The sequence below is a fragment of the Quercus suber genome, unplaced genomic scaffold (assembly GCF_002906115.3).
Source record: "Quercus suber isolate HL8 unplaced genomic scaffold, Cork oak 2.0 scaffold_253, whole genome shotgun sequence".
In the NCBI taxonomy this organism is placed as follows: Eukaryota; Viridiplantae; Streptophyta; class Magnoliopsida; order Fagales; family Fagaceae; genus Quercus; species Quercus suber.
In genome coordinates this window covers 745,569-770,922 of record NW_027069709.1, presented here as the reverse complement: position 1 = coordinate 770,922, position 25,354 = coordinate 745,569, and the positions used below count along the sequence as shown (strand labels likewise).

At 36.2% G+C, this 25,354-nt stretch overlaps 2 protein-coding genes across 2 annotated transcripts; both read left to right on the top strand.

Annotated features, from left to right (window-relative positions):
* The first annotated feature begins 8,680 nt into the window (after window positions 1–8,680).
* On the top strand, window positions 8,681–9,322 carry LOC136070694 (uncharacterized). The gene has a single exon (XM_065780982.1). It carries the CDS (start codon window positions 8,681–8,683, stop codon window positions 9,320–9,322), a length of 642 nt encoding a protein of 213 aa, XP_065637054.1.
* Window positions 9,323–20,232: 10,910 nt separating this feature from the next.
* On the top strand, window positions 20,233–24,327 carry LOC112000960 (cytochrome P450 714C2). The gene is given in 5 exon segments (XM_065780981.1): window positions 20,233–20,470; window positions 20,473–20,569; window positions 21,312–21,538; window positions 22,681–23,076; window positions 23,689–24,327. Coding segments are annotated over 5 exon segments (1,350 nt in total). The 5' UTR covers window positions 20,233–20,266; the 3' UTR covers window positions 24,115–24,327.
* The last annotated feature ends 1,027 nt before the right edge of the window (window positions 24,328–25,354 follow it).

Here is a 25,354-nt window from a genome sequence, read left to right as displayed (position 1 = left end):
GAGAGGATAATAACGGATTGACGATAGTTCTCGAGGAGTCGAGCCTCCTCAGGAAAGCATTGTGGAAGGTTGGAACCTAGCCATCTTGAGAATGCTTTACGAAAGGCAATCATTCTTTTGAGGATAAGTATCAAGGAAGGTAACAGAGATAAGCCTACAATAAAGGAAGAAATATCTGGAGAGAAGGCTGTCACCACCACATTAAATGCTTTGCATCAAACCAACTGGTCGCATTTATGGGGAAATGACACCTGAACAGTATTATCTTAGTTTACAGCTATTCACAAAGCTTCCAGGAAGTTTTGATGGGACAAGCATCCAAGAGATTACCTACAAGATCAATAAGTGGAAGGTTAGGACGGAGGTTGGATGGACTATATAAGACAGTGGCCACAGTAAAAAAGGGGGGACGAAATCTGAGAAGGAAGAAAAGAAAGAAGAAAGATATTGTATTAATATAAGCTTGAGTTAATATAAGAACACTTCATCCTCGAACTTGACCGAGGAGCGCTATTTCTCTCAATTTGTGTTTTCAATCACATTGGCATGAATCCGACTATCTATGGTCTATATTTAATTTGCTGAGACGTTTTCCTGTAAAACCCATTCTCTAACAAATATATTGTTTTGGGCTTGTTGGGCCATCATCCATTGTTCTTGGTGGGTTGTGGTTTTAATTCCAGTCCTTACAATTGGCGTCGTCTGTGAGAAATAGGGAAGCACTTACAATTTTGATTAGCCATAGTGGGTTCAGGATCAAATAGAGAAGAATCTATGGGATCACAACGTGAAGATCAGTTTATTAATCTTGAGAGGAGAAGAGACCATGAGGTTAATCACCTTCCTAGTGTGCATACAAGTCATACCAGCAATAGCCACTCTAGAACTAGAAGCCACGTCTCACATGGGGAGGAAACTCAGAACCTTAGGTTGGAGATAGACCACTTATGTAGGAAGTTACGTCGTAAACAATGAGAGGCATCCCCTTTTAGCTCCAGAACAGACTCAAGTGAAGATGGTAGTTACAGGCCAAGGTCTAGAACACCTCATAGTAAATCCTTTTTGTTAGGATATATGTGTTTTCACTTGTTAAGAACATATGTTATTTGTCTATGTAAATTGGCTAATCTTTTGACAAAACACACTTTACTTGTAATTGGGTAGTTCTAGGTGTTTTTAATACTTCAAGAAACAAGGTTTCAAGATCAAGTGTTGAAGTCATCAAGTCTGTCCAAGAAAAACAAGCTGAAGTGAAATTTCATTAAAGCTCGAGACCTGCTCGAGACCTGCTCGATAGCTCCTTGACACATAGCTATCTGTCGAGATTTATAAAATCAGATTTTTTGATCTGATTTCTTGGGATCCGTAAATGTGTTTTTTGGCCTTCTTTTCTCCTAACCCTAGACATATAAAATGATTATTTTAAGAGCCGTCAAATTGTACACAAGTTGCACAAGCATTGAGCAAACTCTGTTCAAGCAATTTGTGATCAAAGACGAAGCTCTTGACCTAGTTTATCTTCTCTGAAGAAGTTGCTGTGTATGTGCACCAAAGGGTTTTGTGACCAAGCATCTTCCTGATCTTCATCGTATAGGATGAATTGAAGAACTTTGCAGCCAACCTCTCCCTCTAAGTTGGTGTTGAAGTCGCGTATTGGGATCCGCGCATTGGTTAGTCACGTACTTAGAAGCCGTGCATCAAAAGTGGGAAATGTCACTACAGATCAAGTCCAATTGGGTATTGGGGTAAGGGTTCAACTGTAGGTTGGTAAGATACTTGGGATTCCTTTACTTGTAGCCGCTTGATTTGATAATAGTGGAGTTTTGGGAGTGGGGACCTGAAAATCACCCGGTGGGTTTTTGCCGCAAGGGTTTTCCCTATTCGTAAACAAATCACCGTGTCATTTAATTTCCACTACATAATTAGTTTATTGGTGATTTCCACGTGTTTGCATGATAAATTGATTAATTAATAACTTGGTTAATTAATTAATTAGTTTAATCACAATTGGTTATTCAGTTTGTGGCCTATCAAGTGGTATCAGAGCGGGCACACTCTGATTAGGTTTAATCTTTGCTGTGTTTGATCTATTGACCCCTGTTTATCATGGATAGAGGACAGTCATTAATTATACCTCCTTTGTTTGATGGGACTAACTATGCATACTAGAAAGTACGCATGAGAGCCTTCTTGCAGTCTTTAGATGAGAAGGTGTGGCAAGCTGTAGAGATTGGCTGAACCAAGCCAAAAGAAGAGCCGGCCGATTGGGATGAAGCCAAGATTAAGGCGGCAAACTTCAACAGTAGAGCGTTGAATGCCCTATTTAGCGCAGTCACCAATTAGAGTACAAAGGCTGTTAAGGATTCAAAACTTTAAAGACTCACTACAAGCTTTGAAGAAATAAAGATGGAGGAGGATGAGTCGTTTGATGAAATCTATGCCAAACTTAAGGACATAGTGAACTCAGCCTTCAATCTTGGGGAAACCATCCCTGAACTCAAGATTGTAAGGAAGGTGCTCAGATCTCTACTTGAGAAATTCCATGCGAAGATTACTGCTATAGAGGAATCAAAAGACATTGACAAGATTCCTTTAACTGAGCTGGTTGGAAACTTGCAGACCTACGAGATAGGATTATCTAGGATTGGCAAGTCGGGTAAAGGCAAGAGCATGGCCTTGAAGGCAAAGAGCAGTGACACAGATGAGTCTTTAGATGATGAAGATTCCAAGATGAAGTCCTACATTACAAGGCAGTTCAAGAGGTTTATGAAGAATGCAAATGGGAGGAGCTTCGATAAGGACCGCAAACAATCTAGTTCTTCTCAGTTTAAGAGCCAAGACAAAGGGAAGAAGGATGCTAAGGATGCTAAGGATGGCGGTCAGTACACTGTTCCTGCAGGACCAAAATGTTTTGGATGTCATGGATTCGGTCACATGAAGCATGAATGCCCTACATATCTCAAGAGCATTGGAAAGAGTAAGGCATTGGCTGCAACCTTGAATGACACTGAGTCTGAAGATGATTCTGACAATGAGGATGACAGAATCTTAAATGCCTTCACTGCCACAGTCAATCCTATTGAAGGGATTGTTGATGAAGTGGAAGAAGAAGAAGAATTGGTGGATCCTAAGTGTGAGAAGATGGATGATCAAGATGATATCCATTCAGCCTATGAGAAACTATACAAGCTCTCTGAGAAGCATGAGAAACTGTATAGGCTGGCCACCAAGAAGCTCAGTGATGTGGAACTCGATCGTGAAGAACTTTCCACAAAGTTTGATGAAGCTAATCAAACGATTGGTACACTAAGGTTTGAGAACAATTTCTTGGCTGAGAAGACCAAGAAGCTTGAAATGGAGCTGTTTCAAGTCAGAGCACAATTGGAGAGGACTTCAAGTGCAAAACTTGATGAGATGCTCAGCAATCAGAAATCTGCTTCGGATTGAACAGGCTTAGGGTATGGTCTTTCTTCCTCTAATATTGCTTCTACTAGTACTACTGTTTTTGTCTCTCCTGCTAATAACACTGAAATTGAGAACACTGATGTTAAAACTGAATTAGCTAGTGAGAACTTAGACAAGGGTAAATCTATCTTAGGAGCACCCCCTAAGCAAGATAAGAAAGATGCCAAAAACCCTAGGGCTAAGAAGACTAACTCTCAAAAGCCTAAACAAAAGAAGCAGCATCTCTGTCATCATTGTGGAGCTGCCGGTCATACTCGACCAAATTGCTATAAGTGGCTAGCCACTCAATAGAGCAATGGCATGATAGCATCTGGAAGTCAAAATCAGCTTTAATCCTCTCTTGCTCCTCTTGGAGATCTTCTAAAAGCCCTCATGCTCCTTTCGAACTTGAACGGTTTTAATTCTTCCCCCTCACAGCCGGTTCAAGGGTTCAATCAAAGGAAAGGTTCTTCCAGGGTGTGGAAGAAAAAGGACTTTAAGTTATTTTATCACTTTCTTCTATCTTCTGGTTTTTTATTTGTTGCACTACTTGTGTGTTTTGCATTTTCTTTGAGTCAGTCTTGTTTTATGTTTTGCTTTGTTTGACATGTTTTTGTGTGTTTACTTTCAGTTTTGTTTATTTTGTTTTTGATATAAAAATAAAAAAAATAAAAAAAATTGAAAAAAACAGAAAAATACAAAAACAGTGTGTGTTATGTGTACTTTGGTACTTGTGTACCTTAGATGGCCATTGAAACAAAGTTTTCTAAATTTTGTATCTTTTGTAGCTTAGATGAGCATCTCCATGCACAACTAAGCAAGTGAGCTTTGTGACTCTTGTTTGTGATGAGTAAGATTAAGTTATCTCTTAAACTTGACACTCATATCACTCTTTTTGACGGGTAGGACTAGAAAATCCTAAGAGAAAGGCATAAATAACCATCTCACCACTGTTGTCTGCCAGTCATAAATGACACCTGTATGCTTCGACATAGCAAAAGTGCAGTGTCATAAACACCTGTATGCTTCGGCATAGCAAAAGTGCAATGTCAATACTTAATATCTTGGGTATTTCTTTTCTCTCTTTATATGCCCATGCATGATATACTAAAATAAAAGAAAATATGCAAAGAAAATAAAAAAAGCAAAAAGATCAAAAATACTTTAAATATGATTGCAAGCGTGTTTTCTAGGAGATGTGGGAGTTATAGGATGTACCTCGAAGGTAATAGTCCCCATCAAACAGTTATGATTGTGTGTGAGTTAAAATTATTTTCTCATATCTCAGATTGTCATAACTTGTATACACATATGCAATCTTGCGATGTTTTTCACATACAACACGCAATATTCTTTGCTACTCTTGATACATGTGCAGGTACAATGTGATTTGGCCATCACAAGTGTTTACATGTGCTACTGTATGCTCACTAAATTGTCTTGATTTGTTTTTGAAAAATAAAATTGGTTAGACTTGTTTAGTGTGTGTGTGTGTTTCTGAGGATACATGTGCTTAAATTTTTGCTGAGAGATGATTTTGAGAACTTAATATGTTGATTGGATCATTGATTGAGGTTCATGATGGATTGCATTCATGTCTGTGTTTTTCACTTCTCGAAAAAACTACTTTTAAAAGCTGGCTCGACATCTCCTTGATACCTTGGTATCTGTCGAGCTTCTCAAGCCTTTTTCTTATCGCAATCTGGACACCTCCTCGACACCTGGTGGATCGATCGAGAAAGTTCTTGTCTCCTCGATACCTTCTCGATACCTTGTCGATCGATCGAGTTTCTGTTCTTTGTTTTGGTGTTTATTTCTCGATACCTTCTCGACACTTGTAGCTGTCGAAGTTCATTTTCTCGACACCTACCTCGATAGCTGGCTCGACACCTCTCGACACCTTAGCTGTCGAGAATTACTGAAGCTCCTATATAAGCTTCTATCGCGATCCGGTTCTCATTTTCTCGATCTCTCTCGACCTATCCGCGGCTGTTCATCTCCCTAAACCCTTTTTCTCACTCAAAATCTTCAACCCACATGATTTTCAGCCATTCCTTGCTTCAAATCACTTGGTAAGATCTCTTTTTCCTTCATTATTCATGCATTTCATGTTTTGAATTTTAGGTTTTGGGGTTTTTGAAAATTTTTGGGGTTTTTCAAAATTAATGAGTTTTTCTTTAAATTTTGGGTTGGGTTTTCACTTAAATGTGTTCAAAATATCATACATTGCATTTCATGTGCATTAGAATGGTATTTTCATGCATTTAGATGTGTGTTCTATGCTTGTGTGCTGGTAGGATTGGATTGGGCTGAGCCCATGATGTTTTTTACTTTGCATGTCATATGTTCATGCATTCCCCATGCATACGTACTCATTGTTCAATATATTTGATATATGTGAACTATTTTGGGACTTTTCTGATTGTCTCATTCTCTATCTCTTTCTCATTCTGTTTACGTTAGTAGTGTCTCTGGCACCTAAGCGTAAATCCACTCCGACTCGGAACCCTCTGCGTTTTGGAGCTTCTTCATCTTCTGATTCTACTCCTCTTAATCTTCGGTTCCGTGATGGTGATGCTCACAAGGCATTTTCGGAGAACTTTTCTAGACGAGGTGTTCATTCAGGACGCCAAGTTATTTTGGCGGACTTCGCCGACACTAACCTTCCCTCTGTCATTCATAGTAGGGGATGGGAGTCACTGTGTGACGTCTCGGTCACATGTCTTCTCGTGTTTATTCAGGAGTTTTACTCCAACATGCACGGGATCGATCGTTTAGTACCTCTCTTTTTCACTCGCGTTTGAGGTACACGCATCCTTGTCACATCGCAGCTAGTTGTGGATGTGCTTAAGGTTCTTAGGATAGAGTTTCCTAACTATCCTTCTTGTAAGTGTCTGAGGACTGTGTCTAAAGATGAGCCCATCTCTGCTTTTTGTGAGCACCCCGCTGATTGGGGTGAACATCAGTAGACATCATGTAGACCTTTTGCTAAAGGGTCTAGATTCTTAAATATGGTGATGACTTTTGTATTCCATCCACTTTCTTACTACAACTCCATAACAGAGTCTCGTGCTCGATTTTTGTTATCTCTTCTTGAGCATCTGACTATAGATTTTCCTTCTCATTTCATTCTTTTTATTATTGATGTTCATTTAGATTTGGCGTCCCGTGATAAGCTCATCTTTCCTTCTGCTATCATGAGGATCTTACACCATTTTTCTATCTCTTTTCCTGTGTCCGACCACTTCACACACATTTGTGCCATAGATGCCGCTACCATAAAACGTAGTGAGGCTCAGTTTAGGTCGAGACAGACAAATTCCACTCCTCCTTCCCATTTAGTTCCATCTAGATCTGCTCCATCTACATCTGCTCCTTCTTCCTCTACGGGCGATGTATCTCTCGGAGACATCATGGCATAGCTGCAGCACATGGATGCTCGCCTTGATACACTTTCCACTGAGTTGTATCAGGTGAATGTTCGTGTTCGTCGTATTGCACGATGACAGGCGACCATGGGTGGTTTTGCTCCTGAGGCTACTCCTTCAGCAGCTTTTGATTTTAAGGATGATGATGACGAGGACGATGATGCTTTAGATGATGATGATGGAGATGCTAGCTCTACTGATGAGATGTCTACATGACACTCTACCCTTTGTCACTCGTGACAAAAAGGGGAAGTAGTTTTGGGGATATGAGAGTAGTCATCTTAGGGGGAGAGTTAGTATAAGACATTTTTGATAGGGGGAGTGTTGATTTTTGAGGGATGTAGTGAGGTTTTGATGTATTTTTTCTGTTCTATTCTTTTTAGATACATTGATCTTGTATATGAGGTCTTGTGACCAGTTTTACATACATTGTACTTATTTTCTCTATATATGTGGATGTATGTTTCTTTCACCTATCTCTTCATGTGTTGTTTCTTCTCTATCTTTATACACATGTTCATTATACTTGTATGCAATCTATTATTTCTGTTTTACACAAGATGCCTTGATGAGTTTTGTTTAAAGTATTTTAGAAATACAGGTTGTCAAAGTCTACTTGCCATAAACTCTTTTCTTGCAAAGTTTTTCAAGGGTTTGTGATAGGATAGATTTTAATGTATTCAACAAGTGAATATGAGTTGAGTGATTTATGACTTCTCTCATATGTTCATTTGTTTGTTGTGGTTTTGTCACGAATTGCCAAAGGGGGAGATTGTTAGGACATATGTGTTTTCACTTGTTAAGAACATATGTCATTTGACAAAACGCACTCTACTTGTAATTGGGTAGTTCTAGGTGTTTTTAATACTTCAAGAAACAAGGTTTCAAGATCAAGTGTTGAAGTCATCAAGTCTGTCCAAGAAAAATAAGCTGAAGTGAAATTTCATTAAAGCTCGACACCTGCTCGATAGCTCCTCGACACCTAGCTATCTATCGAGATTAATAAAATCAGATTTTCTGATCTGATTTCTTGGGATCCGCGAATATGTCTTTGGGCCTTCTTTTCGCCTAATCCTAGACATATAAAAGGATTATTTAAGAGCCGTCAAATTGTACACAAGTTGCACAAGCATTGAGCAAACTCTGTTCAAGCCATTTGTGATCAAAGACGAAGTTCTTGACCTAGTTCATCTTCTCTGAAGAAGTTGCTGTGTATGTGCATCAAAGGGTTTTGTGACCAAGCATCTTCCTGATCTTCATCGTGTAGGATGAACTGAAGAACTTTGCAACCAACCTCTCCCTCTAAGTTGGTGTTGAAGTCGCGTATTGGGATCCGCGCATTTGTTAGTCACGTACTTGGGAGCCGTGCATCAAAGTTGGGAACTGTCACTACAGATCAAGTCCAATTGGGTATTGGGGTAAGGGTTCAACTGTAAGTTGGTAAGGTATTTGAGATTCCTTTACTTGTAACTGCTTGATTTGATAATAGTGGAGTTTCGAGAGTGGTGACTTAAAAATCACTTGGTGGGGTTTTTGCCACAAGAGTTTTCCCCATTCGTAAACAAATCACCGTATCATTTAATTTTCGCTGCATAATTAGTTTATTGGTGATTTTTTTGTGCTTCCATATGTTTGCATGATAAATTGATTAATTAATAACTTGGCTAATTAATTAATTGGTTTAATCACAAGGGGTTATTCAGTTTGTGGCCTATCACTTTTATGTACCTTTATAGTTGGATAGAGAGGAGCGATATCATAGGAAAAGGGATAAAAGTCCGACCCCTAGGAGCTTGAGAAATGACGCAATGAGTAAGGCTTTGCGCCAGATTTCAAAATCACCTTTTACCCGCAAAATTGATAGGGCTAAACTCTGTCACCGGTTCACACAACCTACTTTCACTATTTATAATAGGAGGACCGACCCCGTGGAGCACGTCAGTCATTTCAATCAGAGGATGGCTGTTCATTCTAGCAATGAAGCTCTGATGTGCAAGGTTTTTCCCTTTAGCATGGGACCTGTCGCAATAAGGTGGTTCGATGGGCTGGATGAGGGCTCAATTAGCTCTTTTGAAGAGCTCACTTGGGCTTTTGGGGCCCGATTTGTTACATGTAGTAGGGTTTCTCGTCCTTTAGATTCTTTGTTGTCCATGGTGATGAGAGAGGGTGAGACCTTGAAAACTTATTCAGATAGATACTGGGAAATGTTTAATGAGATAGACAGAGATTTTGAAGATGTGGCAATAAGGACATTTAAAGTTGGCCTTTCTACTGAGCATAATTTAAGAAAGTCCTTGACAATGAAGCCTGCGCGAAGCATGCGCCAGCTAATGGATCGGATTGATGAGCACAAACGGGTTGAGGAGGATCAGCAACAAGGGAAGGGGAAGGCAAAGTTGGCCCCTCCTGACCAAAGAGACTTCAAGTTGGAGAGATATAACAATAACTGACCTAGGAGGGATTTTGCTAGATATATTGGGCATCCTAGTGCGTAGGTGGTTAGTACAATGTTCAAGGAGCTTGTTCATCAAATCCTTGAGAAGATAAAAGCTAAACCATACTTCAAGTGGCTAAATAAAATGGATGGTGACCCCACGAAGCGTAATCAGGGTCTTTACTGTCAATATCATCAAGATCATGGGCATACTACCGAAGATTGTAGAACTTTCTGTGATTACTTGGAGCAGCTAGTCAAGGTTGGGAAACTAAGGAAGTTTTTGCATCAGCCCTCTGGGCAGGGGAGTCAGGTTGGGTTGGCATACCAAAGGGAATCTGTCTCGATATTCTTTTTTTCTTAGATGATGATATTCTTTTTTTCTTAGACAAGAGATAGAAATTAAAAAAAAAAAAAATTATATACAATAAAATAAATTTACATATTGTTTCAATTTTTAACAAATTTTTTTTTTCAAATACACACTAGAAAAAACTAAACCATTTCCAGCTTGGTTTGGTTGTTATGGGCCTACTAGCTTCTTTTCTTTTTGAGAAATAAACACATACTTCGGTCCATTTGGTAAATTTCGGTACGCTTTTGTCCATTCGGTCTAGGTCCACTTCAGTCCTTTTTGTCCATTCAGTCTAGTTCTGTTCATTGGTCAAGTTTAGTTCATTTATGTCCATTCGTTCTAGTTCAGTCCATATTTGCCCAATTTGGTCCAGGTCAGCCCATTTCGGTCCATTCATTCTACTTCAATGAAAGCTTAAATGCTTTGCATTTGAATTATGTACTCCTCGTCTACCCAACAACATATTTGGCCAACGTTTCAACATTAAACCCAACTCACTAGTAATTAATCATTCCTTGTCCTATTCTATTTCTTTTTTTTTTTTTGCCTCTTCCTCTCTTGGAAATTAAAATTCATTGATTGAATTCAACCATAAACCACTCTCACGTTTCTTCTTCTTTTTAGCAACGTTTAAAGCTTTCCCATCTTTTCAACTTTCTGATTTAACTAAACATTACTACTCTCTTCCCTTTTCTTATCTTAAGTGCAATTAGTTGATCTAATTTGGTTGTGTTTGTAAGTTGTTATCTTTTTCTTCCTTTGATTGTTAGATGTAATTCTATTTAATTATAAATATAATATATAATGATATAATATTATTCTATATTATAGCATACTTTGGATAATTTGATATTTACAACTATACTTTTTATTTTGAATATATTTGTTTCTCATAATATTTTATTCTATAAACTAGTTGTAGACCCATGCAATGCGTGAGGATATATAATTATTTTGAGATGTCGTGTAATCTATAATTTATTCTCTAACTTTTATTGTCGATAATTTGTTTTTCATAGAAATTAAATAATTTCTAAAAGTAATTTTCATTTCTCTATTTTTAAAAATATATAATTTTAACATTTTTGGTGTTTTTGATTGATATATATATATACATATTTAAGTGGTCCATATTCTTCTAAGTATTGTTATTGCCAATTATATTTTCATAGTTCTTTTGGTACTAAAATTTTTAAGTTTCAAATTTATTATTCAATTTCTCATTCTTTTAAGGAGATTATCATAATAATCAAAACTTATAATATAATTATTGTTAGGTTCTAAGACTTTAGGAACTAATGTATTAGAACTTCAATTTGTATATGTTGGCAAACCATGATCAAAACATTTAGTTTAGGTTTAGACTTGCTCAAAGGTTGGTTTAATGTAGGTTTGGAATCAAGTAATTGCAAGAAATTACTATTCAATTTTTGCAAGGTCCGGTCGATCAAAAATTAGACTCGATCGATCGAAAATCGTGGATCAGCAATTTTCTGCAAAATTCTCAAACCAGCCTAAGCCCATATGACGTGTAGGGTTAAGTGTTTCACCCCAAGTATAAAAGAAAAAACCCTAGCTACATTTTAGAGGTCTTTGTTAAGTTGTGTGTTGAATCTTTTGTGAGATCTGAGAGGTGTTTACCTTCAAATACACACATAGAGCTATCAATATCAATATTCTCATCAAGAACTTGATGGTTGTTTCAGTTGCTGCACAAAAAACCTTTAAGAAGATCTGAAACCTTTGAGAGGTGTCTTAAAGTCACAAGTAGGAGAACTTGTGGTTGCTGTAGATCAAGGAATGAAGTAGTCCGTGGACTCGGAGTTGTCACGTGATCGTGATAGTAAGTTTTCTACACGATGTAGCAATAGGATGTTAGTGGTCTAAGTCTTATTGTATAAATTTCAATTCTTTCATAGTGGATCTATTTTTACCTTGAGAATAGTTAGGTTAAATCCTCCCAGGTTTTTTACCAGTTTGGTTTTCTTGGGTCATTAGATCTGTGTGTTCTTTACTTTCCGCATTATATTTGTTTTACACATATTTGTTTAACCTAAATTTAATTAACAAACTTGTTAATCAACTTGGCCTAATATTAGGTTAAACATATTTTTTTAAGGGGTCTAGAAACTAACAATTAAAATTGATATTACTCAAATAATTGATAGTACTCAACCCAAACTTGTCCTTTTCCATTCTTAAGTAAGTATATCAAAATTGACCAAAAGGACCAAAGTGAACCGAAATGGACCAAATGAATTGAATAGGCAAAATTGATTTGATAGACCGAAGTGGACGAAATTGGACTAAAGTAGATATTTTTTTTTTTTTTTGACAAAACAGACTAAAGTAGACTAAGTGGACTAAATGGACCAAAGTTGGTTTTTCCCTTTCTTTTCCTTTTTTGTTTTTAGCTCAAACTTGGTCCTTTAACCTATGTAAAGGTACCAAACTCAAAAGGAACACAAGAAGTCAAAGACTATAAAATACCAAAATCATGCTTATAAATGTTTGAAGTGCTTTCCATGGTTGTAAAAACAGTTTTAGCTCACAATATAGGCTAATTTTCATTGGTTGTTTATCAATTATTTTTTAAATCTTTTTTTTTTTTTCAGCTCTATACAAGTTTATTTTTAAATAAAATTGATGAGAATAATATTCTCACCCTTTAAGCAAACTGCCTACTACTGTACAATAGACTTATTTGACACATCCACCAAGTGAGCCTTCCATTGACAATGACGAAAGCTAGTCGTCCACCTCCATGGAAGACTAGGCAATGACAAAGCAGCCACTCCGAATCGACAACATCACCTCATGAGAGTCGTCCAACCCCGTAGATGGCCAAGTGCCACATACGGAAGTCCAAGTTACCAGCACCACCCAGAGTAAGTCATCCAACTCCATGGATGACCAAGGTGCATTACATTTGAAAAAAAAGGAAACTCACTCAAACCACCTTGTCCAACAAATGTAAGCTATTCCAGAGGAGAGTCTCTTCCAAATGAGGCTCTTCCAAAGGAGACCTATAGGGATAACCCCTTTACTTAATGACTATGACTCTTCTAGTGAGTAGCCTCCTCGTTTGACACTAATAAAAGTGTCCAATAGGTGCCCTAGGCCACTTGATACATGTCACTTGTCCGACCCTCTGGACAACAACAACTTCGATGAGAGCATACTCATATGAACCCATTCGACATACACTAGCAATGGTAGTCATCAAATGTAAGATCCCACTCGTCTAACCTTCAGGACAATTTCCCTTGGGCATCACACCCAAGGTCTTCCTACCAACCCTCAATGTCCAATTATGGGCATTGCTAGGAAATGATTCTACATCAAGGCTAGAAGAGACCAACTTGAACCCCTTGTTTGATGTAACGTGACTCGTTCAGGGAGACCGTTCATCTAAGGAGAGCATCTAGGTTGACGTCTCGTCCAGGGATGTCTTGGTCATCCAAATGTCAGGAACAACTTTACATCTATGCAAACCAAACCACACATGGACTTTAATATGGAATAAAATGACAAGCTTGTCTAGAGGGTTGTCCATCTCATGTTGCTTATTTCCACTATAAGATCGTAATTAACCGCCAAAGGCCTTGGAGTTGAATTGACACATCCCTATGTACAAAGTGTTTGGAGGTCTAGGGGAAAAAGTATTCAAGCTGCAGGATTAGCAGCATTTTGTAATTATTTCTCAAAAAAAAAAAAAAATCATAATTAAGGATCCGTTTGGATTGAACTTATTGTTGCTGAAACTGAAAACTGAAAACACTGTAGCAAAATAATTTTTAAATGTGTGAATAGTACCGTGTGACCCATTTTTAATATTTTTTATTGCATGAACAGTGCATAAACAGTGCGTAAACAGTGTACGCACAGTTCATGCACAGATTTTTTGTCTCCCAAAGTCAAACAATGCGGCCCAAAAAAAAAAAAAAAAATAGAGGAAAACGCAGACTCTTAGACGCAGACGTTGAAACCAAACACTCACTAACCATCTATATGGCATTATGGTCGTCCACACATAGGACTCGACCACATAGATGGTCATTCTACACTTAGAAAAATTTAATCATACTTAGATGTCACAAATATACTTACTCCACAAATCCACTATCTCAGAACCTAGGAGTAAGCTCCATATATTTTGCTCCCACTAACTCCACTAAGCCAATACACCTCCCATGAAGATAGTGGCACAAATAAGGAGACCCACTATATAATGGTTAGACTGCATTCAATTAAAGGTACATGAGAAAAAAACCCCTAAACTACTACCATTTGAGTTTTATTGGATTCATATGAGTCTCTAACTTAAGCATCAGAGAAACTTAGGCCATTGATGCCTTACGATAGCTTTTTTTTCCTTCTTGCAAGTCTTCCAGCACCTCTGGATGGACAAGTGGCTTATTGATTTTCATGCACCATAAAAAATAAAAAATAAACAATAAAAATAAGTTCATAAGATCATTCATACTCTTTAACACTTAGATTAATTTTTTGAATTCCTTCATATCTTTACAAATTAATAACTTTCTTTACCTTTCAATTGTGGGTCATGGAAAAAGAAGAAGAGTAATATTAATATGTTATAAGGATGAGATCACTAGTATGAACTCCCTTCTTCTTTACTATTTTCTTTCCAAAAAAAAAAAAAAAAAAGAATAAATAAATCCTTTCTCCTTTATTTAATGATAAAAAAAAAAAAAAAAAAAAAACCCCTAAACTACTACCATTTGAGTTTTATTGGATTCATATGAGTCTCTAACTTAAGCATCAGAGAAACTTAGGCCAGCACCCCACTGATGCCTTTCGGTAGCTTTTTTATCCTTCTTGCAAGTCTTCTAGCACCTCTAAATGGACAAGTGGCTCATTGATTTTCATGCATCATAAAAAATAAAAAATAAAATATAAACAATAAAAATAAATTCATAAGATCATTCATACTCTTTAACACTTAGATTAATTTTTTGAATTCCTTCATATCTTTACAAATTTATAACTTTCTTTACCTTTCAATTGTGGGTCATGGAAAAAGAAGAAGAGTAATATAATATGTTATAAGGATGAGATCACTAGTATGAACTCCCTTCTTCTTTATTCCCAAAAAAAAAAAAAAGAATAAATAAATCCCTTCTCCTTTATTTAATGAGAAATTGCATTGGCTATCCCTTAAACTCCATCATAATTACCAATTTTATTATGCACTAATAAGATAATATAATACTTGGGAAAATAGTTGAGTCGCTAAAACTTATTAGGGTAAAATATCATTTCCGTCCCTAAACTATCACAAAAGTTCGTTTTTCGTCTCTAAAGTTTCAAAAGTTCTATTTTCGTCCCTACAGTTTTCCAAACATACTAATTTTCGTCCCTCTGCCTGTTTCCGTTAACTTATGTTTTATGTGGCTTGACGGAGTGTTGATGTGTTATTTGACTTGGATTAAAATTATTTTGTTTAAAAAAAATGAACACGTGGCAAATAATTATAGGTACATGTGGGAACCTTTTTTAAAAGCCCAAAATTACCCCTCACTCCCTGAGATAGTCATGCCTCTGTGTGTGGGGACAGGCTCCCCTCTAGTTCAAATTTCTCCCATTTCCTCTGTTTTTATCCAGATGCAAGACACGTGTCAGAAAAAAAATCCAACGGCACAAAACAAGCCACCCAAAAAACTAAATTATTTCTCTCACATTGAAACCTTTTAGCAACCAACTTCTCTTTAGCAAACCCACCGGACCACCAACAACTTCTAGTGGCAGACCTATAGCCAAAAATACGCCTAGACCGTTGCTGTCTACCGCCAAAGATTACTTCGTAATTTTTAGGATAATTCCCATTGCCAAAAAGACCTCAGATTTCTCAAGATTTGCTTCCTCAAATAATATACTCCTTTTCTTTTCCCATTTCGTAAATTTTAATTGTGTTTTCTTCAACTTTAAAATCATTTTGTTGGGTTCACTTGGTTTGCCTTTGTAACTCACGTTGTCTTTACCTTCAATTGCTTTATTTTTGGGTTTGTACTAAATTAATACGAATAGACTAGAAAGAGTATGGGATGAAATTAGGTTGTAGTTATGAAATTTATGGAAATTGGGAAAAAAAAAAAAGAAAAAAAACTAATGAATGAAAACGATAATGGCAAGAGACACAAAATAATGGGTTTGTATGCTGGGTGAGTTTTAAGGGTTTGTCCACCATAAAATTATTGAAACCCAGTTTATTTACGAAATGTTTGCAGTCTTGGTAGTGCTGTGATAGTGTTGGTGTATGGCCACGGCGGTGGCAGCTCTGCTATGGGAAGTGGCCAGCAGTCTGGGTGGGTTTGACAAGAGAGGTTGTTTGTTGAGAGAATAATAAATTGGGTTTTTTTTAGGTGGCTTGTTTTGTGCCGTTGGATTTTTTTGACACGTGTCTTACATCTAGATAAAAACAGGAGGAAATGAGAGAAATTTGACCTAGCGGGGAGCCTGTCCCCACACACATAGGCATGATCGTCGAAGGGAGTGAGGAGTAATTTTGGACTTTTAAAAAATGGTTCCCACATGGACCTATAATTATTTGCCACGTGTTCATATTTTTTAAAATAAAATAATTTTAATCCAAGTCAGATGCTATATCAGCACTCCGTCAGGCTACATAAGACATAAGTTAATGGAAACAAACGGAAGGAAGAAAATCAGTACATTTGGAAAAGTTTAGGGGTGAAAATAGAACTTTTGAAATTTTAGGAACGAAAAACGTATTTTTGTGATAGTTTAGGGACGAAAATGATATTTGACCCAACTTATTATTATTATTTTTTTTGAAAAACTAAAGCTTATTATTATCCAAAACTCACTTGAAAAGGACATTAAGGGACAAAGTGTTGGTGCACTTATCAATCAATCACCAGTATCATAACAAAAAAAGGGACCATGTGAGGATTTGGATACAGAGTTTTGTTGCGTTTTATAACTTGCGTTTTCAATGTTATTGTTTTTTTTTTTTGTTTGCGGTTTAGGAGACAAAATTTATTGTGCAGGGACAAAAATACTGTTCACGCACTGTTTTGATACTGTTCACGCATTGTTCATGGAACCCACAACCACTTTATTAAAAAAAATATATTAAAAATGGGTCTCATGGCACTATTCATACATTTAAAAATTATTTTACCACAATATTTTAGCAACAATTAATTTTTAGTAATAATAAATTGTATCTAAACGGATCTTATAATCCTGCAATATCAAGGTATAATTTATAGTTTTATACTAATATGCCATATGTCTCAGTTAACCAAATTGGACTGGTCAAATCAATTAGAAATCCAACACAGTATTAAATTACTATTCTCTCTCTTGGAAAATGCTGAAGGTCAAAAGAAAAATAAAAAAATCGGCTAATATACATCACGTGAATGAAAACAGTACACGGAGCATCTAAAGGGTCCTAGTTTTGATGCAAGTTTAGTGAGAAAAGCAGAAGAAGCAGAAACATGGAAGCAAATCCAATTTTAATGGCGAAGATCACTGTATCAGTGGTTATAGGAGGGTTTGTAGTGTGGTTAATGCAACTCTATAACCTTTTGGTTTTGAAACCAAAACTTCTTGAGAAATTACACTTTACTACCTTAAACTATACACTAAATTACACTTTGCACCATAAATTATTTGAATTCACATTTTGCACCCTAAAATATGACCTTTGTTACATTTTGCACATTGACGTTAGTTTTACCGTTAAGTGAGACAGAAATTAATAGCACATGAGTTGCACATGATTTTTGCTTAAGTGACACTTTGTTTAAAGACTAAAACACCATTTTCACAAACAATTAAAAGCAAAAGTTTTTTTTTTCATCCCATAAAAAAAAAACTTTTTTTTAGCTCTTTCTCTCTCCGGCATGAGTAATTTTAACAAGACGTTTAGGGAAAACATCATTTGGGTAATGAATATGAGGGTTGTGCTCAACTATACAAGGGTCGCCGCATTTATAACTAACTGTAGTGTGGTGGGTGGGTCTCCCTTATAGCGTGGTTGTAAGATTATTGCTCTTAAGTCTTGACAGCTTCAATATGAGTGTGGTGGGTCTCCCTAAAAGAGCTCTTCTTTTGATTCATTGTTTCATTTTTTCATTTTTCTGAAACTATTCATTGTTTCATTTTGTGTTTTCTTGCTTTATTCTTTTAATAATGTTCATATAACTCATAGCTCAAAAACGTGTGTATTTTTCTTAAATAGTGCGGCGCCATTATATAGAATATAGTTGAGCGCAACCCTTTACTCATGAACCAGATGATGTTTTCCTTGGACTTGTTATTAAAATTACTCACGCCAAAGAGAGAAAGAGCTGAAAAAAAAAAAGTTCTTTTGTTTTTAATTGTTTGTGAAAAAGGGTATTTTAGTCTTTAAATAAGTTGTCACCTAAGCAAAAAATTATGTGCAAGTCACGTGCTATTAATTTTTATTTAACTTAATAGTAAAACTAACGCTAGGGTGCAAAGTGTAACAAAGGTTATAGTTTAGAGTGCAAAGTGTGCATTCGAATAGTTTTTGGTGCAAAGTGTAATTTAATATATAGTTTAGGGTAGTAAAGTGTAATTTTCCCAAACTTCTCAGAGCAAAACTTCAAATGCAAGGTATAAGGGGACCTTCTCCTTCTTTCTTCTTTGGGAACATCCCTGAAATGAAGAGAATTCAACTCCAAGTTCATTCAACACCAAAAACTACTGCTACAAAGGAGTATGACCGCCCTGATGCTATTACTCATTACTGGCCTTCCACTCTCTTCCCACATTTAGAGCAGTGGAGAAATGAAGATGGTACTTCACTTGTCATTTCCTTTCTTCTTCTTCTTCTTCTTCTTCTTCTTCTTCTTCTCTCTCTCTCTCTCTCTCTCTCTCTCTCTCTCTCTCTCTCTCTCTCTCTCTCTCTCTCTCTCTCTCCACAAAGTAGGATGAAATATAGTTTAGGGAGTTAAAAATTAAAATATGTAGACAATAGCAGTAGTCATAGGGGGTGCAACTCAGATTTTAGACAACTTTTGAGAGTCTTTTAGCTAATATTGCAAAAACAGAGTTTATTATTGTTATAGGCACTATTCAAAGTATTTTAGCAAAATGAGGAGAGAGACTGAATTTCGCCAACACGTTGCCGAAATTGGTAAGAAAAATAGTATGAGAAAGAAGAAAGTTGAGTGATGTGATTGGGAGGGAGAAAAAATGAATTTCGGTTATGAATTTACCGAAATTCATTGCACTGCCCAAGCTCTGCCCGTGAAGTGCCCTAGTGGGTGCTCGAATGATTTATCAATTGTGGCAACCAAGTTGCCGAAATTATAGGGAATTGACGAGAGAGAAAATATGATTGTAGCAACCAAGTTGCTGAAAATGGAGGAAAAAAAGTGGTTGCTGAAATCTGGGGAAGAATTAAAAAAAGAAAGTGTTAGTCCACAATATTTTTACAACATTTTCACAACAAATCACGGGTGATTAGTTGTTATTAGTTTAAATTTGAATTTAACACTGAGATTACTTTTTTAATCCAACAATAACAATCAGTAACAGCCTGCCATTGCCCAAAATCAAACAATTTTTTTCTTTTTTCCTTCTATTTCGGCAATGACATTGCCACAAACCAATTGCAACAATTTTTTTCCCCTCCTATTTCGACAATTCCATTGCCACAAATTCATTTCCCACAATTTTTTTCACCCCTCATTTCAGCAATGCCATGCCATAAATCAATTGCCACTTTTTTTTTTTAATTTTTTATTTATTTTGAGAAATGATATGTGCACACCATTTTTACAATAAATTCTAAATGGCAGGTTGTTACTGATTGTTATTGTATGGATTAAAAGTAATCTTAGTGTTAAATTCAAATTTGAACTAATAACAACTAATCACCCTTAATTTATTGTGAAAATGTTGAAAAAAATATTGTGGACGTAACACCTTTTTTTTTTTTTTAATTCCTCCCCAGATTTCGGAAACCACTTTTTCCTCCCATTTTTCAACNGTCATGGAAAAAGAAGAAGAGTAATATTAATATGTTATAAGGATGAGATCACTAGTATGAACTCCCTTCTTCTTTACTATTTTCTTTCCAAAAAAAAAAAAAAAAAAGAATAAATAAATCCTTTCTCCTTTATTTAATGAGAAATTGCATTGGCTATCCCTTGAACTCTATCATAATTACCAATTTTATTATGCACTAATCAGATAATATAATACTTGGGAAAATAGTTGAGTCGCTAATACTTATTATTATTATTATTTTTTTTTGAAAAACTAAAACTTATTATCAATCAATCACCATTATCATAACCAAAAACAGGACCATATAACCTGCAATATATCAAGATATAATTTATAGTTTTATTCTAATATATTACATGTCTCAGTTAGCCAAATTGGACTAATCAAATCAATTAAAAATCCAACACAATATAAAATTACTATTCTCTCTCTTGGAAAATGCTGAAGGTCAAAAGAAAAATAAAAAATTGGTTAATATACATCACGTGAATGAAAACAGTACACAGAGAATCTTAAGGGTCCTAGTTTTGATGGAAGTCTAGTAAGAAAAGAAGCAGAAGAAGCAGAAACATGGAAGCAAACCCAATTCTAATGGCGAAGATCACTGTATCAGTGGTTATAGGAGGGTTTATAGTGTTGTTAATGCTACTCTATAACCTTTTGGTTTTGAAACCAAAACTTCAAAGGCAAGGTATAAGGGGACCTTCTCCTTCTTTCTTCTTTGGGAACATCCCTGAATGAAGAGAATTCAACTCCAAGTTCATTCAACACCAAAAACTACTGCTACAAAGGAGTATGACCGCCCTGATGCTATTACTCATTACTGGCCTTCCACTCTCTTCCCACATTTAGAGCAGTGGAGAAATCAATATGGTACTACTTCACTTGTATTTCCTTTCTTCTTCTTCTTCTTCTTCTTCTTTTTCTTTCTCTCTCTCTAACTACCAAAGTAGGATGAATTATAGTTTAGGGAGTTGAAAATTAAAATATGTAGACAATAGCAGTAGTCATAGAGGGTGCAGCTCAGATTTTAGACAACTTTTGATGTCAGAATATTCCAATTGTAATTAGAGTTATAAACTTTTGTAGTCCATAGAGTTATAAACTTTTGTAGTCCATATTTAGGACAATGACTTTGTGTTTGTATTAGATGGTTCTTCTTCTTCTTCTTTTTATTTTATTTTATTTTATTTTATTATTATTATTTTTTTTTTGCATCTTTATTATATTTCTCTAACAAAAGCATTGTTCAGAAGATAAATTAGTAATAAAAGTTGGTACTTTTCTGTTTCCCAAAAAAAAACAAGTTTTCACTTTTCCAATAGGTACACTTGGACATGGATTGGGATTTGGGAATGGGAATTATAGTAAATTTCATTTAAATGATGAATGCACATTTTTACTTGTAACAAGTTGAAGACACAATGGCATGTTTTGTCATAGCAAATAGTTTCCTCTATTTTGTAATCTTTAGCAATTAGTCCAAGACATGCCTAGAATATTAACAATGGACCTCTTGAAGAACATATGATAAACATGCATATCAGCACTAAATCTAAATCTTAAATTTATCTTTTTCAACCTTGCTCACCTAGCTAGCATGCATTGGTGGCAGGACCAATATTCTTATATTCATCTGGAAACATACAGCTATTATGCATAACAGATCCAGAGATGGTGAAGAAAATCAGCCTTTGCACTTCTTTGAGCCCTGGAAAACCTTCTTATCTATCCAAAGATCGTGGGCCACTTCTGGGCCAAGGCATTCTGTCGTCAAATGGCCCAATTTGGGCCCATCAAAGGAAGATTATTGCTCCTGAATTGTACACTGATAAGGTTAAGGTAAATCTCACTTATAAAGTCATAATACGTAATGTAATCCTCTAGAAAGACATAATCTGAAACCATTCTTTTATTACCTTTTTTTTAACTAACCTGGAACAAGTTTTGTCATTTTTATTTTTATTTTTTGGAATCGTCTTGGCAATATTGATATGTCATTTTGTACAATGCTCAGCAACAATCCCAAAGCACAATATTGTTTCAGTTTTCCAATTCTTTGAGTGAGAATTGCGTTTTACTGTTGTTACTTCACTGTCCCATTATATTAAGCTTTAAAATTTTAAATTTAATTAATCACTACTTAGATTCTAAAAGTTTAGAATAATTACTATACCGTGAGCACAAACTTGTATAGATATAGATAATTAAATTTGTAAAGTTGTGATTTCTAACTATATTGTGCTGGCTTTAATTCCGTACCAAATTTTATTGGAATTTTTTCAATCATTTTTCCTGTATGTCTATGGGTTTAATTGTAAGGGATAAGTGTGAGAAATCGGTGAAGAATCAAGTTTCAAAAGATGAACAAGTGGATTTTGCAACTGCCTCGCAAGTAACTCACGAGAAGCAACCCGTGAAAATGCTACGTGTAGAGCACATGACTGGAAGATGAAGAGTCGTGCTAGACTATCATTTTCGCGATTGTTTCGCGGGAAGGGCCAACTCGCAAAGGACCCGTGAAAGTCTCTATTTGGCAAAAAGTTGTGTTTTGCTTTACCAAGCACTACAAAAAAATCGGCTTGTCCCAGCGTTTTTTTCCCGGCGCTTTTACAAAACACCGTAATAGATAAGCCTATACCAGCGCTCAAAACCGGCGCTTTACAAAGCGCTACAATAGGAGGCCTATAGCGGCGTTTCTCAAAAACGCTGGTATAGGAAGCCCAAAAATGCTGGGATAGGGTTACTGATTTCCCTTATGGGAAAGACCTATCCCGGCGCTTTAAAAGCGCTGGGACAGGTCCCTCCACTCCCTTATGGGAAAAGACCTATCCCGGCGCTTTTAAAAGCGCTGGGACAGGCCTCTCTCCGTAAGGCAATAGAGGGCCCTGTCCCAGCGCTTTTAAAAGCGCTGGGATAGGTCCCTTCATTTCTGGGGGGGGGGGAAAGAACATTGCTAGGGATGATTATTCCTAAATATTTCAAAATTGATGATATGTATATTGTATAGATTCTTGCCAAGCAAAAACAATAGAGCTATGTGGAAACTTGAAGAAGAGATTAACTCAATGATATTAAAGGTGGTAAAGCAGCGCACTGAAGCATCATATGAGAAGGATCTTTTACAAATGGTTCATGAGGGTGCCAAAAGTTGTAATGACTATTATGGCTTATCAACAGATAGTTCTCGTGACAAGTTCATTGTGGATAATTGCAAAAACATATACTTTGCTGGCCATGAGACCACTGCCATCACAGCCACATGGAGCTTGATGTTGCTGGCTGCACATCCTGAATGGCAAGCTCGTGCTCGTGCTGAGGTGCTTGAAGTATGTGGGGATAGTCCACCAGATGCCAATATGCTCCGAAACATGAAAACAGTATGTATTTTCTTTAAAATTTATAATTTTAGTTACTTTATAATAGTACTATTAGTTTGAGCTATTTCTCTATTAGATTTTATCAAATTTTTATCCAAGAAAACACTCCCACTATATATGGATGCCTGTTAATTCAGAATATCCCAGCAAACAAGAGAGAAAAAGAATGCATGTAGCAAGCAATGTTATTTATGGTGCTTTTGTGCATATAGTATGTATTTGGAAGAATGTTTCTGCACATATGTTGGTGTCATATGCACTTATATTTTCAAAGTTTCCTTAGAATTGAAGGTGGTGCCTGGAAAAACGTTCAAGAATGAATTTTCATACCCCATTGAGCTATCATTGGAAAAGTGACTTCTAGTGGCTAGTGACACGATTGAATATTCTTCCTCTAATTATGCCTTCTGAGGTTCAAAACAATATATATTTTTTCCATTTAATTTCACACATAAAGAACTTAACACATCAGTTACCAAATATTACAAGGAGAGATTAACGTCACTGCTACACAAATTCTGAAATCATGTATTCAACATTGAGATATTAATACATGAGAGTTGACACACCCATACATTGACATAGTTTCACTAACCTTGTATTTGATGACAGTTGACAATGGTGATCCAAGAGACATTGCGTCTTTACCCACCTGCAGCTTTTGTGATCAGAGCGGCCCTGGAAGACATTACATTCAAAGACATTATGATCTCAAAAGGTATGAACATTCAGATTCCAGTCCCAATATTACAACAGCAGTGTGATTTGTGGGGACCTGATGCACACAAATTCAATCCGGAAAGATTTGCTCATGGGATTGTTGGGGCTTGCAAGACTCCACAGGCTTATATGCCATTTGGAGTAGGGCCTCATGTCTGTGCTGGCCAGCACTTTGCCATGACAGAACTGAAGGTTATTTCAACTCTTATTCTATCCAAGTTTTGCTTCTCACTATCGCCGGGATACCAACACTCCCCTGCATTTAGGTTGGTTATTGTACCTGAACATGGAGTTACTCTCCGTGTGAGGACAGCATGACATTTCCTAGCTTTGACAAAGGCTTTGGTGGATAGAAGAAAATAAAAATATGAGAGAGGTTGTGGACTATTTGTACCATCTTTATGTATTACAAAAAGAAAGTAAGGGCAGGGCACCTTTGGAGAACTTGTAATAGTTCCTTCGGTTTTTACATTGTTTCTTTCTGATTATAAAGATTTGAAGCAATGATGAAGAGCAGTTGGGATGCTAGAATTGCAGAAATAGAAGTCATGGTCTAATCCCGTAATACTAAGTAATTGCTGACGTACATATGAAGATGAAAATTAAAATCTTGAATCTTATGAACTGTTCAACAACCAGGATAGGCTGGATTTCAAGGAATAGAAATTTTGATTCTGTTTCATAGGCACCCCCACACTCTCTAAAAAATACTAAAAAAAGCATTGATAGCCATAGATGTACCTTGCCATTGAAGTAAATGACCCCGGTTCCTCCATTGGATCTAACGTTTACAGTGACCCCTAAAGATTAAAATCAAGGCTGGAGTACTTCAAACACCAAAAGAATTAGTTTGATATTTCGATAGATAGTTATAACAAAGGGAGGGGATTTTAAAACATTGATTCTCCTAGTAAGAGAATGGACTATGTCATTGAGTTATATGATTTTTGATACTCCAAACAAATAGAAATTAAAATTCACTGTCTAAAATTGTTCAACAACTTGATTATACTGGATTTCCTCATTGTTATGTAGAAACCGGGTCAAATTCTCCACTTACATTCAGAAAAAAGAATTCAATTTGTCAATACTATGTTAAGGTATAACCGTGTTTGAAGATCTGAATGTAGCAGGTATCAGAGTTGTGGTTCGCAATTCTCATGGAGAAATAAAGGCAGCCTTATCCGAGATTGTTCCCATGCCATCTTCAGTGGTAGTTCTTGAAACTCTCGCAGCAAGAAGAACAGTCCACTTTGTTCAGGAGCTGGATTTGCACAGTTCGACCTTCAAGGGTGGTTCAGAAATTTCCATCACTGCTACATACGAAAAGGTTAAAGGTATAACCTTATAAGCCCGTCTAAGGTCTGTTTGCGATCCATTTATTTTGCTGAAAGTACTGTAGATAAAGGTAAAAGTTAGATGAAATAATATAGTAAGACCCATGAAAAGTAACAAAAATAAGCTGAATAGTAAAATAAGTTAGCAAAATTAATCATGCCAAATAGACGTTAAGCGTGCGTTTGCCAACAATGTTTTTGCATTTTGCCTTTTTTTTCCT

Excerpts from the sequence above, each read along its gene's own strand:
- LOC136070694 (XM_065780982.1), top strand. The coding sequence starts at position 8,681 with ATGAGTAAGGCTTTGCGCCAGATTTCAAAATCACCTTTTACCCGCAAA.